Genomic DNA, 13329 nt, shown 5'->3' on the forward strand with positions numbered 1-13329 from the left:
TCAACAATTTATTTCCATGCTCACACATATATAGAACCGACACCTATATCTGCCACAGATCTGTTCAATGTTGAGCTCTGCCCTGCTCTGTAATTTTTGTTCAGATTTATGCTCCAAGGATATTGTTGATTTACATAGACCACATATTATGATAGTCCATGTGTAAACATTTGGTGCTATTCTTCCATCAGTCAGCAATTCCAAGGCTGCTGTTACACCAGGCCACTGCTGTTCATCCCATTTAGAGTAATGAATCATTTCATCACCCAACATGGCTGAGAATCATAGTTTCGCTTTGCTTCAGATGGTGGTATAACATAGAGAAACTCATAACAGAGTACCATAAATTCTGAACTGTCCATACATATGAAATAAACATGTCCCTGATCAGAATTTGTTCACACAGGTAAGTAGGTTTGGATGTCTCTTGCTTCTGTATGTCAATTAAAAAATCTTTTAACCATGCTGGTTTCATCATTAATATTGGACATGCACATACACAGTACCAATAGGATAGCCACTATGCATCTCATTCACTCCAGGAGAATCACAAATGCAAGTTAAGTCTTCAAAAGGTTCCCAACCTGATCAATAAGCAAGCAGGACCAGCTAATCCAGCAGCAGACCTGGTGTCATTTGCAGCAGTGTTGCAAACATCCTGATTTTATCATGAAATCTTTTTGAAATCATGATTTTTTGGCCTAGCCGATGTTTGCCAATTTTTACCAATAATTACTCAAGTTTTACGATTTTTTGGTTTTCTGGACCCTTGCTGATTTTATCCCGATGCCTATGTTTGCAACATTGATTTGTAGTCACTACCATCTGCTAAAGAGATCTGGAGTTCTTCTTTATTGTGTTTGTTAAAGCTGTGGGATTGTAAAGGTGACCCACGGAATTATCGTACTGATGGCTGTTAACCAACAATATTATTCCATCAATAATAATGGTCATCCAATAGTAATGCCCTTAGGAAACTACCAGGGCCCTAGACAAAGTAGTGGCCCTTGGGGAATAAGACACATCCCCTAAATGTGTCTGGACATGTCAGACACGTAGGCATGAAAAATGAAGATATGTGTTTCCTGATGATATGGCTTTGGACAACAGTGTTGAGTTGGCCAACTTTGATCTTAATGAACCAGTGCTAGAACCGATTATTTTTGATGATGGTGATCCTCTTAACACACCAAAAAATAAATCTTGGATTGGATATCGAGGAGGAGGAGGAGAAAGCAATGACAATTGTGGTAATTTTGATGATTCTGAGATGGAGGACTATTGACAGCTAAGTCACATGACACGAGGACACGAGACACGGAGGACACGTAAATACGAGGTATTCAATACGAAACGCAGCGACCTGGAAACAGGACACGGGGGACACGTTTTATATATATTTAATAAAAAAAATATATATATATACCGAAATATAATTTTTTATCCATATTAAATTGCAGGTTGCAGCTTATCTAATCAAATTAAAATATAATTACTTCTCAAAGTTCATAGTTCACTTTAAAAAAATAAATAGAATCAAAATTTACAACTTACAAGCACATAAGAAACTAAGTAGTAAGTACTTACTACTAATTATAAATTTAGAACTTAGATATTAAAACCATAAAATGCAGATTTTCCATTAAGTCATCAAAATCAAAATGTATCACTGTTCGGTGTTTACAATGTACATAGATAGATCATAGACTATAGTAGATACTGACTCCTGAGAGAATGCCAATGGAAAATACAAAAGAGTAGATACTAGATACAAAATAAGTAGGAATATCATAGCTCGGTACTGGTCCATGAGTCATGAGTCATGACTCTATCAATAGTCCATGTCCTCTATGTCATAGTCACCATCACTGCCACTGCCATCTGACTGTACTCCATCCTCCTCCTCTATGCCCAATCCAGGATCTGCTGCTGTGGAGGATGACCCCTCAAGATGCTGTGTCTCATCATCAAAAGTCACTGGCTCTAGCACTGGGTCATTAAGATCCATGTTGGCTAATGCCAACTCAATACTGTCGTCCAAGCCCATATCATCAGGAAACACATCCCACATCTTTGTTTTTCCCTTCAACCACTCCTGTCTCTGCCTGTAAATAAGACGAAGGTTGGTGTGCACATACACCATTGTCTCCGCCCTGGATTGCTCAAGCCTGCTCTTTTTCAAACTATATAGATTCCCGTAAGTGCTCCAATTCCTCTCACAACAAGAAGATGAAGTAATTTGAGAGAGGACCCTCAAGGCTAACTGTTGTAGAATAGGGCATGCTGCCCCATGAGTTGCCCACCATGCATAGGCACTTTTGACCCCCCTATCTCCAAGTACATCATACGCCCCAAATCTCCTGGTGCCAGTGGAGAACTCTACAAAGCCTTCCTCCACCTCAAGAAAAGATGTGTTATCCTGAAACATCCTTCTGAATGCTATCTTCCTCCCTTGTGAAATCTCTCCATCCATGTGAGGAGGGTATCTGTGTGAGGTCCCACCATGGAGCCACTCTTGACTGTAGTACTTGGGATTCAAAGAGTGAGCTAAGCAATGCAAAGGTGTGCAATTCTTATCCCACCTAGAGATAAGAATATCCTGTATGGTGGACCATAAGCTCTCTGCTGATGTCTCATATGCAGGGCACTCATTCTCCATAACAATAGTCTTCACAGACTCAATCATGGAATCCCAACCCTCATAAACCTCTCCTAAGATGTGCTGGTCCGTGTCTGCAAACCGCAAGAAAGAAATGATAGGGTTCATGATCTTTATGGTAAGATCCACCCTTTCCCACCAACCATCATCTAACACTATGTCCTTTACCTTTTTTGAAGCTGTTTGATCCGTCTTTCTCCAAAAAGACCAAAGATCTGAAATAACCATGGCCCCAAGAGCGGCCTTCACCTCCTTCAACCTCTTAAGCATGATGAATGAGGAAGCAAACCGAGTATCTGCAATCTTCAACAAGGATAGATGTGTGTACTCTTTATATATTGTGAGGGCATTGGTATGGTTTTGCACAAAATTTCGGATATGGCGTGCATCCTCAATAAGATTGCCAATCCATGTCACATCTGAAGCAATAGATTTGAGTGCCAAATTCAAAGAGTGAACAATGCATGGTGTCCAAAATATTTGTGGATATTTAGTTTCCACAATCAAGCCAGCTGCTTTGCAAACAAGTGCATTATCTGTGATAATTTGCACACAACTTTCAATGCCTACTTCTTCAATAACTTTAATAAACAGCTCACCCATATATTGTGCATCCTTGTATTGTCCAAGAGCATCAACTGCTTTCAAGAAAACCGGTCCATTTTGAGAATATACCATGAAATTGATGAGAGGATGGCGTGCTGTATCTGTCCATCCATCAGAGACAATACTGACACCAGATGAGATCCATGATGATTTAATAGGTTGTAGAATTTTATCCACCTCCTTCCTTGCCTTCACCAACAATGTGGTTCTAAGTTTTTCTGAACTTGGAGGCACATACCCAATTGGAGCCCTATCAACTAGAGCTCGACACATCTCAATAAACATAGGAGACCGTGCAACATTAAAAGAAATGAAGTTGAGATAGAAAAAGAATGCCAATGTAAGATCAACCTCATCTCGCTGCTCACGCCGAAAAATCTTGTCCATTGGACCACTATAAGTTTGGGCTGCCCTCTTTTTTGTTGGCTGAATTTCTTTTCTCTCAAATCTACTAATATTAGAATTCCTCAAGAATGGAAGAGGATCTTCATTTTTACTAGTTTTCCTGCTTGCTGCCACCACATTCACAGAGCCAGCTGCATCCTCCCTTTCCAAATCCATTCTTTCGTCCTGACTGATAGTTTTGCATGCTCCAATTCCACAAGGAAGGCCCAACAAATGGCCCTTAACTCGAAAGTAAGTGCTCTTAAATTCACCCTTGCAGAAATTACAAGACCAATGCACATTCCCTCCTGGACCAGTCTTTGGCACTTGCTTCTTGGTTACATACTTCCAGAGAGGGTATTTTTTTAGCTGTGCTTGTTGTCTTGCTGCAGCAGCATCATATGTTAATGTTGGCTGAGAAACACCTACAGCTTCACTTGAAGCACTTGGGGCACTATGACCAGGAGAAGGTGAAACAGAAACTGAAACACTTGGAGTTGGAGGGCGGGGACCACGAAAAGCACTGCCCTTCCTTTGACCTCTGCCGGCTGCCTTGGATGATTGAGCCATTAATCTTCTCACTGTTATAAAGTCCACACACCTTCACCTACAAAAAAAACAATTAAAGTCACAATTAAAGTCTTGCTGTTTCTTACTGTTTGTAAATTGTCAATTTGTCACAAACCGCAATAATTATGAATTTGACACTCCTTTACACAGGTAAGAGGATGACTATTTAGTATTGACAGTTTATATCAGTGTGTCACTGTGTTTAGATTGCTACAGATATCTCATATGGGACTGTAACGGTGAAGTTATGAATACAGACAAACAAGCAGGGTTCCATGCCTTGAAGATGTCCTTAGAAGGTGGCAAGTTGGCAACTGATCAGAAGTGACTAGAACAGAGTATTAATTTTTAAATTTGTAACAGTTGATATGTGTCTTTAATTCTGTACATGCAAATGTGCTGTAGGATACAAAGTACAGAGTATTAAATTTGTAACAGTTGATATGTGGGCTTTAATTCTGTACATGCAAATGTGCTGTAGGATACCATATGAAGTTGGCCTCTCAGTGCAAACTGGAAATGGTATTTAAGACCTGCAATACAATCAAGCGAGTCACAAAAACCCCAACCAAAAGATAAAATAAACCCTGAACCAAGCAATTACCTGCTACAAGAAGATACAAAGGTGGATCCAAACAATAAAAGAAAAATCTAGCAAAGATCTGATCTGAAAGTCCAAAACATAAAAGAAATTTATCCCTGAACCAAACCAAGACAACACCAAAAGGGAATTTACTCCTGCATTCAACGAAAAACCTAAGTGAATCCACAACAAAAGCAAGAGAACTGGAACCACAGAACCAAACAAACAAAGCGCTGATGGCTATAACTTTTAATATTCTGAAATCTGAACATTGAGCTTCAAACTCAGAGATCCAAATTGAAATTATAGGATTGTTTCTTTACTGGGTTTTACATTTATCGTTCACATTTCGGCAACCAAAAGAAGTCTCAGCAAACAAACGTGGCACTCTGAAACATTTCTGTGATGAAAAAACCATTAAAAAAATTTAAAAACCTGTGAAACATATGTAGCAAGTTCTAACCTATTGTATTTATGAAACAAATCTTAATTATATCCATGTGGTACTGCTATGTTGCTGTGGTATTGCTTAGTGCATAATTATGATCCGGGGGGTAATAAGAATATGGTATAGGCCATTCATCTGAGATAGTCCAAGTCTCTTCTCTCTGTGGTTCAAGGTCCAAGCATTTAAGGAAGGAAAGGAAGTCCGAGCTATATTACTGTTGCAAATAATGAAAAGTTCATCATCTCTATGGTTTAGAAAGTAAACAAGTCCGAGCTACATTATGTTACAGTCCAAGTTTGTGGAAGAGTGAGAAGGTGACTATCCAAGCATTTATATCCCCGTGGAAAATTGAACAAATCTTAAGTCAACTATTTTTATGACAAATGTCTGAAGTTTGTGCAGAGACTGAGAGGACTGAGCCTCCTCTCTGTAAGATCTCTTTGGAAAATGTAAGTATGAATTCTGTGATCCAAACTAAACCTGAGAACCAAGACTAAGGTATAATCCATATCTGTGGCTTGATCTGAATCCTTTCTGCAGTGAAGATTTGAGTCCACTGTGTTGCAAACTAAGATCTTTGTAATATGAAGCTATGTTCGAGATTGCTTGAGTTTACTGTCTACGGTCGAGGACCTGGATAGCTAAGACATTATCTCAATTGACTAGCAACTAGCAAGTCGTTCACCGAATCTCACTAACCAACCGGAGTTTGTAAGCCGGAACTTCAAAGTATTGTCTGTTGTTTTTCTCGATGGGTATCGATGTAGAGACACAGTGGATATGGGGGATAAATTGATAATCATTACAAGCATAAATAATAAATATTAAATATCATTCGGCTTACTGGTTTAACGCTGGTCTTGAACGAACACTCCCGCAGCTCCACACGACAGCTCCAGACAACCGAAAATAACCCGGGGGCCGGAATAGACCGACGCTTACGTTATAAACCACGTTTTTTTTTCAATACGTATTCAAACATCGAAATACGTTAGGGCAACGTATTCTATGTACAAAATACGCGTATTCTAAATTTATGACACGAATGGAAAACGTCGAATACGTATTCGATTTTTATGACACGTTAAAAATCGTATTGGACACGTATTAGGGCCGTTTTCGTGTCCAATACGTAAAATACGGGACACGGGACCCTAGGGGACGTGTCCTGTGACTTAGATTGACAGTGACGAGCTATGAGATTCTTCCATGTACAGTTCTCATATCTACACTATTTTGTATTTGCTACTGCCATTTCCACCTATAGTATCATGGTCTCAGTACCTATGTAATACATTTTGATTTTGATGACATCAATGACCTAATGAGAGAATACAGTTCATGGTTCTAACTTATACACTTCTATTTTATGACGTGTTCTGAATATTCTAATTTCTTGTGTTTGATCATATCAGTGATGCATCAACCAGTCGTACAAATATTCTGTAAATGTTCTAATTTCTTAAAAAGTGGATCTTTATGTCTGTATTTCATTTTTGTATATGTAATTTGTAATTATTCCCGTGTCTTCTTTCCGGGGTCTTCCATGTCCCATATCGAATGCTCATATCCACATGTTCCCCATCCCCTGTGTCCCCATGTCATGGGACTTAGATTTTCAGACAAACTCCCGTAGTACATTCTTTAATTACAGGCAGATGACTGATAGTGCTCTGCAGCCATGAGGAAATCTAAACATATACCATGGTTACACATACAATGTGTATGGCAGATGTTGAATATGGACTTTTCTTAAGTAGAGTCATTGAGACACTGAAATAGATACGCATTTATCAATGTTCGGTAGTTGGGCTACACTTTATTATAATGACAATTTATTACAGATTGACTCCTAATATTATTGGATTGTTAATACTCCAAAGGTAAGGTGGCAAGACTTATCTCTCTTTATCATTTATTACATAGGTCTATCTAACTACCATCATTGATTCCATTGTCACATTTAATTTATCCCACGATGATGAACTGTAGTAGTTTTGTATTTGCTTTGATTGTTGTCTTATGCCTAAGCTGTTAAAAAATTCTCACTTTGGCCACTGTGTGATGACTGTACATCATTCAACCATTCCCATGTTAATTCTGGAATTTGTTTTTTATTGTTTCAGTCTCACATTTTTTGCAATAGTAAATTGGTTCATAGAAGTAGTTTTGAATAACAAAATTGAAAAAAATCTTGTAGGCAAAAAGAACATACCAGTCATACGTCTTTTTTGGTATTACAACTGGTAGATTGTGTGGATGATCTGTTAAGTACTCACTTCAATATGTTTCCCCATTAGTTTGTGTTCTAAGCGTAGTGTCATTACATGTTGTGCCTTACATTGGTAAGCTATTATATGCATGTTTATTATATGGGGAGAAGCACAATTTATTCAGCATATAGAATGATCATGAAATTATTTGTCATTCAATAATGAATGTCTTTCCACTGTTATCTCTTGTCATAGATATAAGAAAAATATTATGCATTATTATAAAATCGATCTTATTTTTGCTTATTACTACTTCTTGGCTTGTAAGTGTGTTTTTAAGCATTCTAATGGTATCTTTATTAACTAGGAGGTGGTGTGCGAGAATCAATAAGAGCTTCTGAATTGGGCAGTCTGTTAGGTGTGCGAGTGTTGCCTCATCAGGTAGAGGGAGTTATTTTACGGTTTACAATGGTTGAGAAATTTGTATTCAATGACCTTTTTGTGTTTCTAGTATCTAGCTCAGGTCAAAGTAGTTATTCACATGTGTGCTCTATTAGTGGTATAGTCTTTGATTTTGTCTTTTTATTTGGTTCTTTCCACATTGTTGATGGCACAATTATTCCCTTAGATATGCTTGCCCTCAAATGGCATATGTTTAGATTTTCTATCAAGTGATTAACAATAGGGATTAAATACTATGATTAAACATTCAATACAATGTTTATTAGATTCACTTGGAGTTGAGATAGAAGAATATGCTTACTTTTAACAATCAGCTTATCATAAGGTCAAGAGTCGATGTTGCTACCTCTTCAAAGGCTAAAGGGATTCCCGATAAACTTGCATCTCCTTTAGTGATTATAGGTGCAAGGCCCTATTTTTATAGATAAGATAAAATAAGAGAATTTTATTAGTGCCCAATGAATGACACATAATAGTAGGTTAATGGGATTTTGAAGTACAACCGTTGTACTAAATATATAAAATAAAATAGCAATATTGATATAAAAACCCATGTCGAACATAAGTGTGAACATCAAGGCGCATTGGAGCTAGAAGTAGAATGAGGGGTTGAAGAAGAAGTGGACTTGCCAATAGAGGCATCAATCACTAAGGAGTTGATATATTGTTTGATAATCTCCTCAAGAGAGAACCCTTGACTGAAAAGATTGATACATGTGATCCCAAATAGGAGTCGATCATTGGTTGCAACTCTACTAACATGTGAGAGAGCTGCCTAATTAATGATGACATTTGGAGGAGGATTATGATTCAAATTATGGTTGTTAGTTTTTGTAGCATTGGGATGTGTTCTAGTCACGAAACTTGGTCGAGAGGCTAAAACACATGAGATCTCCAAAACCCAGAAATCGCTTCCAGAAATTTCACCTAGAGATGGCTCAATTAGATTATTAGCCGATTTTTAAATATTTCCTAAGTCTAAACTTAGGGAATATGGTTAATTAATCAATATTAATTGACATAAGGTGAGAATTCTCTAGAAACTCACACAAATCGACAAGGAATTAATCTGAGCCCTTGATTAAGTTTTAATCTTGGCCATTGGTGCTCCAACAAAGAATTATAAGGAGTCGACGGGTATATGGAGAACACACCAGTGCAGATACTCAGTTGCCAAGGCAGTTCGATTTTCTCAGTAGCAGAGATTCAACATAGAAGATTGAGTCAAAGGGTGAGTAGCAGGTGGCAGAGGAGGTCAGCAACATTTCCAGAGGATGTCTTCCAGTTTCGGATGACGCAGTGAGAGGGAGTGTGAAATTCCCAGAGGGTCTGTGCAAGGACTGCGCAGGCACAACATTAGTCAGTTCGATCTAGCTCGAGGAGCTAGTGAGTCAACAATTGGAGGCTAGGATTTTGGTCAGACGATGCGGTGAGTCAATTCCAGAGCTAGCCAAAGAAAGAGCTAAGGGTTTCAAATATTTCTGGAGACAACTGCAGTCGGATCTATGCAAGCTTTGCGCAGAAGTTGACACAAAAGGGATTGCATGTGGATGGGGAGGCAGTTCTGGGGACAAAAATCATCTGTGGGGTGAGGAAAGGTCCTCACAATAATTTTTCCAGTATTTCTCTTGGATTTGATTGCCAACAGAGCATCCAAATTATTATACTCAGATTTTAGCTGTTGCATAATAAAATAAACCCTCATACTGCTGCATCGGTTTTCCCAAGTTGGGTTTTTCTGGGGACATTTTTCCAAAAACAACTGTGTTAATTTTTATGTGTGTGCTAGAATTTTTTAGCTTCCAACATTTTATTTTACGCAGAATTTCTATGGTGAAAATTGCAGTTTTGATTTTATTCATTATTTTCCGTAGCAAATAAATTGTCTAATTAAAATTACAATTAGGAGAATAATTTCCAGTTATTGCAATAGATGAATTTTTCACATGGTATCAAAGCGTATGTGATCAGCTGGGAAGCTCAGAAGCGGAAAGGGAATTTCGCTGTTCAGAGGGAACAACAACAGCTTAGATTTTCGTTGAGCAGATTCCTTGGTTGGACGCAGAGGGTTTTGCAGCAGTTTGAAGCAGCAGAATCAACGCCGGGTGGAAGAGGAATAGCACCAATATTGTCTTCAGTAAATTATTCAGTATGACCATTGACAGATTTGACATTCAAGGGGCTTCAAATTTATCTTCTAGGTTGGAGGATGAATTTGCTTTCCTATTAGGCTCAGCTTCACAGGGTGTCTGGTATGTAGACAATGGGGCATCAACTCACATGACAGGGGTTAGAAAATATTTCTCTAGCTACAAGGAGCAGATGGACTTTCAAATTATGATGGGAAATAGGACGAAGTGTACCTTAGTAGGGAGAGGTACCATCGATTTTTAGAGGGGGTCAGGAGCTAGTGCCAATGCTACAGATGTACTACATGTGCCAGGATTAGGTATGAACCTCATTTCAGTATCCCAATTACAGGATAAGGGATATGATATTCACTTCGTAGGGAAGAAAGTGTTTGTCAAACACTCGAGCTGGAAGAAGGTGAGATAGATTGGAGTTCGAAGCAATAGGTTGTACAGGTTGCAACTCGATTCTCCAATGGAACTAATAGGCAGTGACAACGGCAGTGGGAAGGAACTGAATGAGTTATGGCATAAGAGAATGAGACATTTACGTCATGGAGCACTCAAGATGCTCAGGGAGATAATAATAGGTGTTCTAGAACTTGGCATGGAACACGATGATGTGTGCAGAGGGTGCATGCTTGGGAAATATGCTAAAGCAACATTCCCAAGAAGTGACAACAAAGAAGATGGCGTGTTAGGACTTATACACTCAGGCATTTGTGGCCCAATGTCCACTAGATTTCTCAGTGGGGCCGAATACTTTGTCACCTTTATTGATGACCATTCCAGGAAAACCTAGATCTACTTCTTGAAGACCAAGAATGAAGTCTTCGATCATTTCAGGGAGTTTAAGGCTCTCGTAGAGAATGCAACAAGGAAGAAAATCAAGGTGCTTCGCTCAGATAATGGTGGAGAGTATATTGATAAAGACTTCACAGATTTTTGTGCAAAGGAAGGCATCAGAAGAAAGTGGACGACTCCATACAATCCATAGCAGAATAGGGTAGTGGAGCGGGAAAACATAACTATAGTTGGGGTTGCAAAAGCAATGTTAAATGACCAGGGCTTGCCCAAGTTTCTATGGGCAAAGACATGTAACACAACAATGTATATTCAGAATAGGAATCCTCAAAGTGCATTGGGGAAGAAAATGCCAGAAGGGTTCTTCACAGGGAAGAAGCCAGAAGTCAGTCACTTCAGGATCTTTGGTAGCATTTCTTATTGTCATGTGCTAGATGAGAAGTGCACCAAATTGGATCAAACTAGAGAGAAGGGATTTATCGTTTAGTATAGTGAAACTTCCAAGGCATACATGATCTACATCCCTAGCTATAGGAAGATTATAATGAGATGGGACATAAAGTTCATGGAATATCGAGCTTTCAAGAGATCTCGTGAGATGCCTGTAGGTGATCAGAATCAGCCAACTGAAACTCCATTGGTCCAACAGCAAGGGCAACCAGTGGAACTACTAGTGTGATAGTCACAGGGATCCAGTACATTGACCAGTACTAGCATTTCCTCACGAGCAGGGAATCCATTAAGATCTCAGGAGACAGAGCAATAGGGGCAGGATGAGGAGGAGCTAGTTGAACCTCCCATCACTAGTGGTCGAACCAGCAAAGAGGTTCGTCAGACATTGAGAAATGTAGAGGAGTTCATTGGAGCTCCTAGGACGAACAAGAGAGAACACAGACAACCTGACAGATATCAAGCATTGGTAGCTCAAGTTGTAGAACCTTCCAACTTTCAGGAAGCCACACAACATCAGGTGTGGGTAGATTTCATGGTAGAAGAATACAACTCTATCATGACGAATGGTGTTTGGGAGGTGGTGCCGAGGTCTGAGGACAGGTCAGTTGTAGGTTCTCAATGGACCTACAAGATCAAGTATGTTGCAGATGGCAGCGTGGAGAAGTACAAGGCTAGGTTCGTGGCAAAGGGGTATGCTCAGAAAGAAGGGATAGATTATGGGGAGACCTTCGCCCTAGTTTCCATATACACTTCTATTCGGTTAGTTATATCCCTAACAACTCAATGGGATGACAGATTCACCAGATGGATGTCAAGTCAGCATTCTTGAACAGGTTGATAGAGGAAGAGGTGTACATAGAACATCCGTAGGGCTTCGATACTCATGAGAGGCACACTCGTGTGCAGACTGAAGAAAGCTCTATACGGGCTCAAGCAGGCTCCCAGGGCATGGTCTGGTCAGATCGACAACTATTTGCAGTAGATGTTATTCGTCAAGAGTGGCGTAGATCCCAACCTTTACTATTTGATGGTAGAGGGTGAGCCACTCATCCTAGTATTGTATGCGGATGATCCCTTCTTGACAAGATCATTAAGGCTCATAGAGGACTGCAAGAGGAACCTAGTAGCAGAATTTGATATGAAAGATTTAGGTCTGATGCACTATTTCCTAGGATTGAAAGTGTGCAGAAAGACGGGGAGATCTTCCTTGGGCAGGGAAGATACGCTACAAATATTTTGAAGAGGTTCAGAATGCAGAAATTGTAGACCCATGTCTATGCTCATGATCACCAATTGGAAGAGGATAAATGCATCAGGTAACAAGGATGTTGACCCCACCTTATATAGACAACTTATCAGTTCTCTCATGTATCTGGTCAACACTAGGCCTGATATTTGCTTCATAGTCAATACCATCAGTCAATTTATGGTAGAACCAAAGAGGGTACATTGGGCAGTAGCGAGGCATATTTTGAGGTATGTATGCGACACAATCGAGTATGGGTTGAGATATCTCGAGCAATGTTGCACGAAGCGGGAGCGAAGCGGAAGCGCGGAGCGCGGAAGCGTCATTTTCCAAAAATCTAGGAAGCGAAGCGTCCGCGGAAGCGTCTGCTATATATATATATTTTTTTATATTTTTTTGCATTTATACTCAAAACAAACATCCCAAATACCAAATTAATTGTAGAAGACATGAAAACATGCATATTTTTGCATAAATCAAGATAGATATGGCATCCATGATTCCATTGTAGTTACTTACTAGTACAACAATCATCTATATTCTAGCTATTACAAACATACATCAAATTTTTAAGCATATTATAAAACATAAAACATTTAAGCATATTATAAAACATAAAACATTTAAGCATATTATAAAACATAAAACATAGAGCATATTATGATTTATCTAGCAAGTGAGCAACTGTCAACATTTGTCATGTCCAAAATTCAAATAATAATGTTTACAAAATATGTCACTTGGTCACCGCCAAGCCAAAAAGGTTCAAAAT

General features: G+C 39.0%; 1 protein-coding gene across 3 annotated transcripts in view; it reads left to right on the forward strand.

Annotated features, from left to right (window-relative positions):
* LOC149203499 (hydrolase family protein / HAD-superfamily protein) overlaps positions 1–13329 on the forward strand; it is a 494119-nt gene that overhangs the window by 170847 nt on the left and 309943 nt on the right. For all 3 annotated transcript variants that reach the window (XM_089403464.1, XM_089403462.1, XM_089403463.1), the window contains exon 4: positions 7831–7904. In XM_089403464.1, coding sequence (XP_089259590.1) covers positions 7831–7904 — 74 coding nt within the window. The remainder of the gene's footprint in view (positions 1–7830; positions 7905–13329) is intronic.

The sequence above is a fragment of the Pinus tabuliformis genome, chromosome 2_1 (genome assembly GCF_031772625.1).
Source record: "Pinus tabuliformis cultivar Carrire ecotype Pingquan chromosome 2_1, CPIR1, whole genome shotgun sequence".
Lineage (NCBI taxonomy): Eukaryota > Viridiplantae > Streptophyta > Pinopsida > Pinales > Pinaceae > Pinus > Pinus tabuliformis.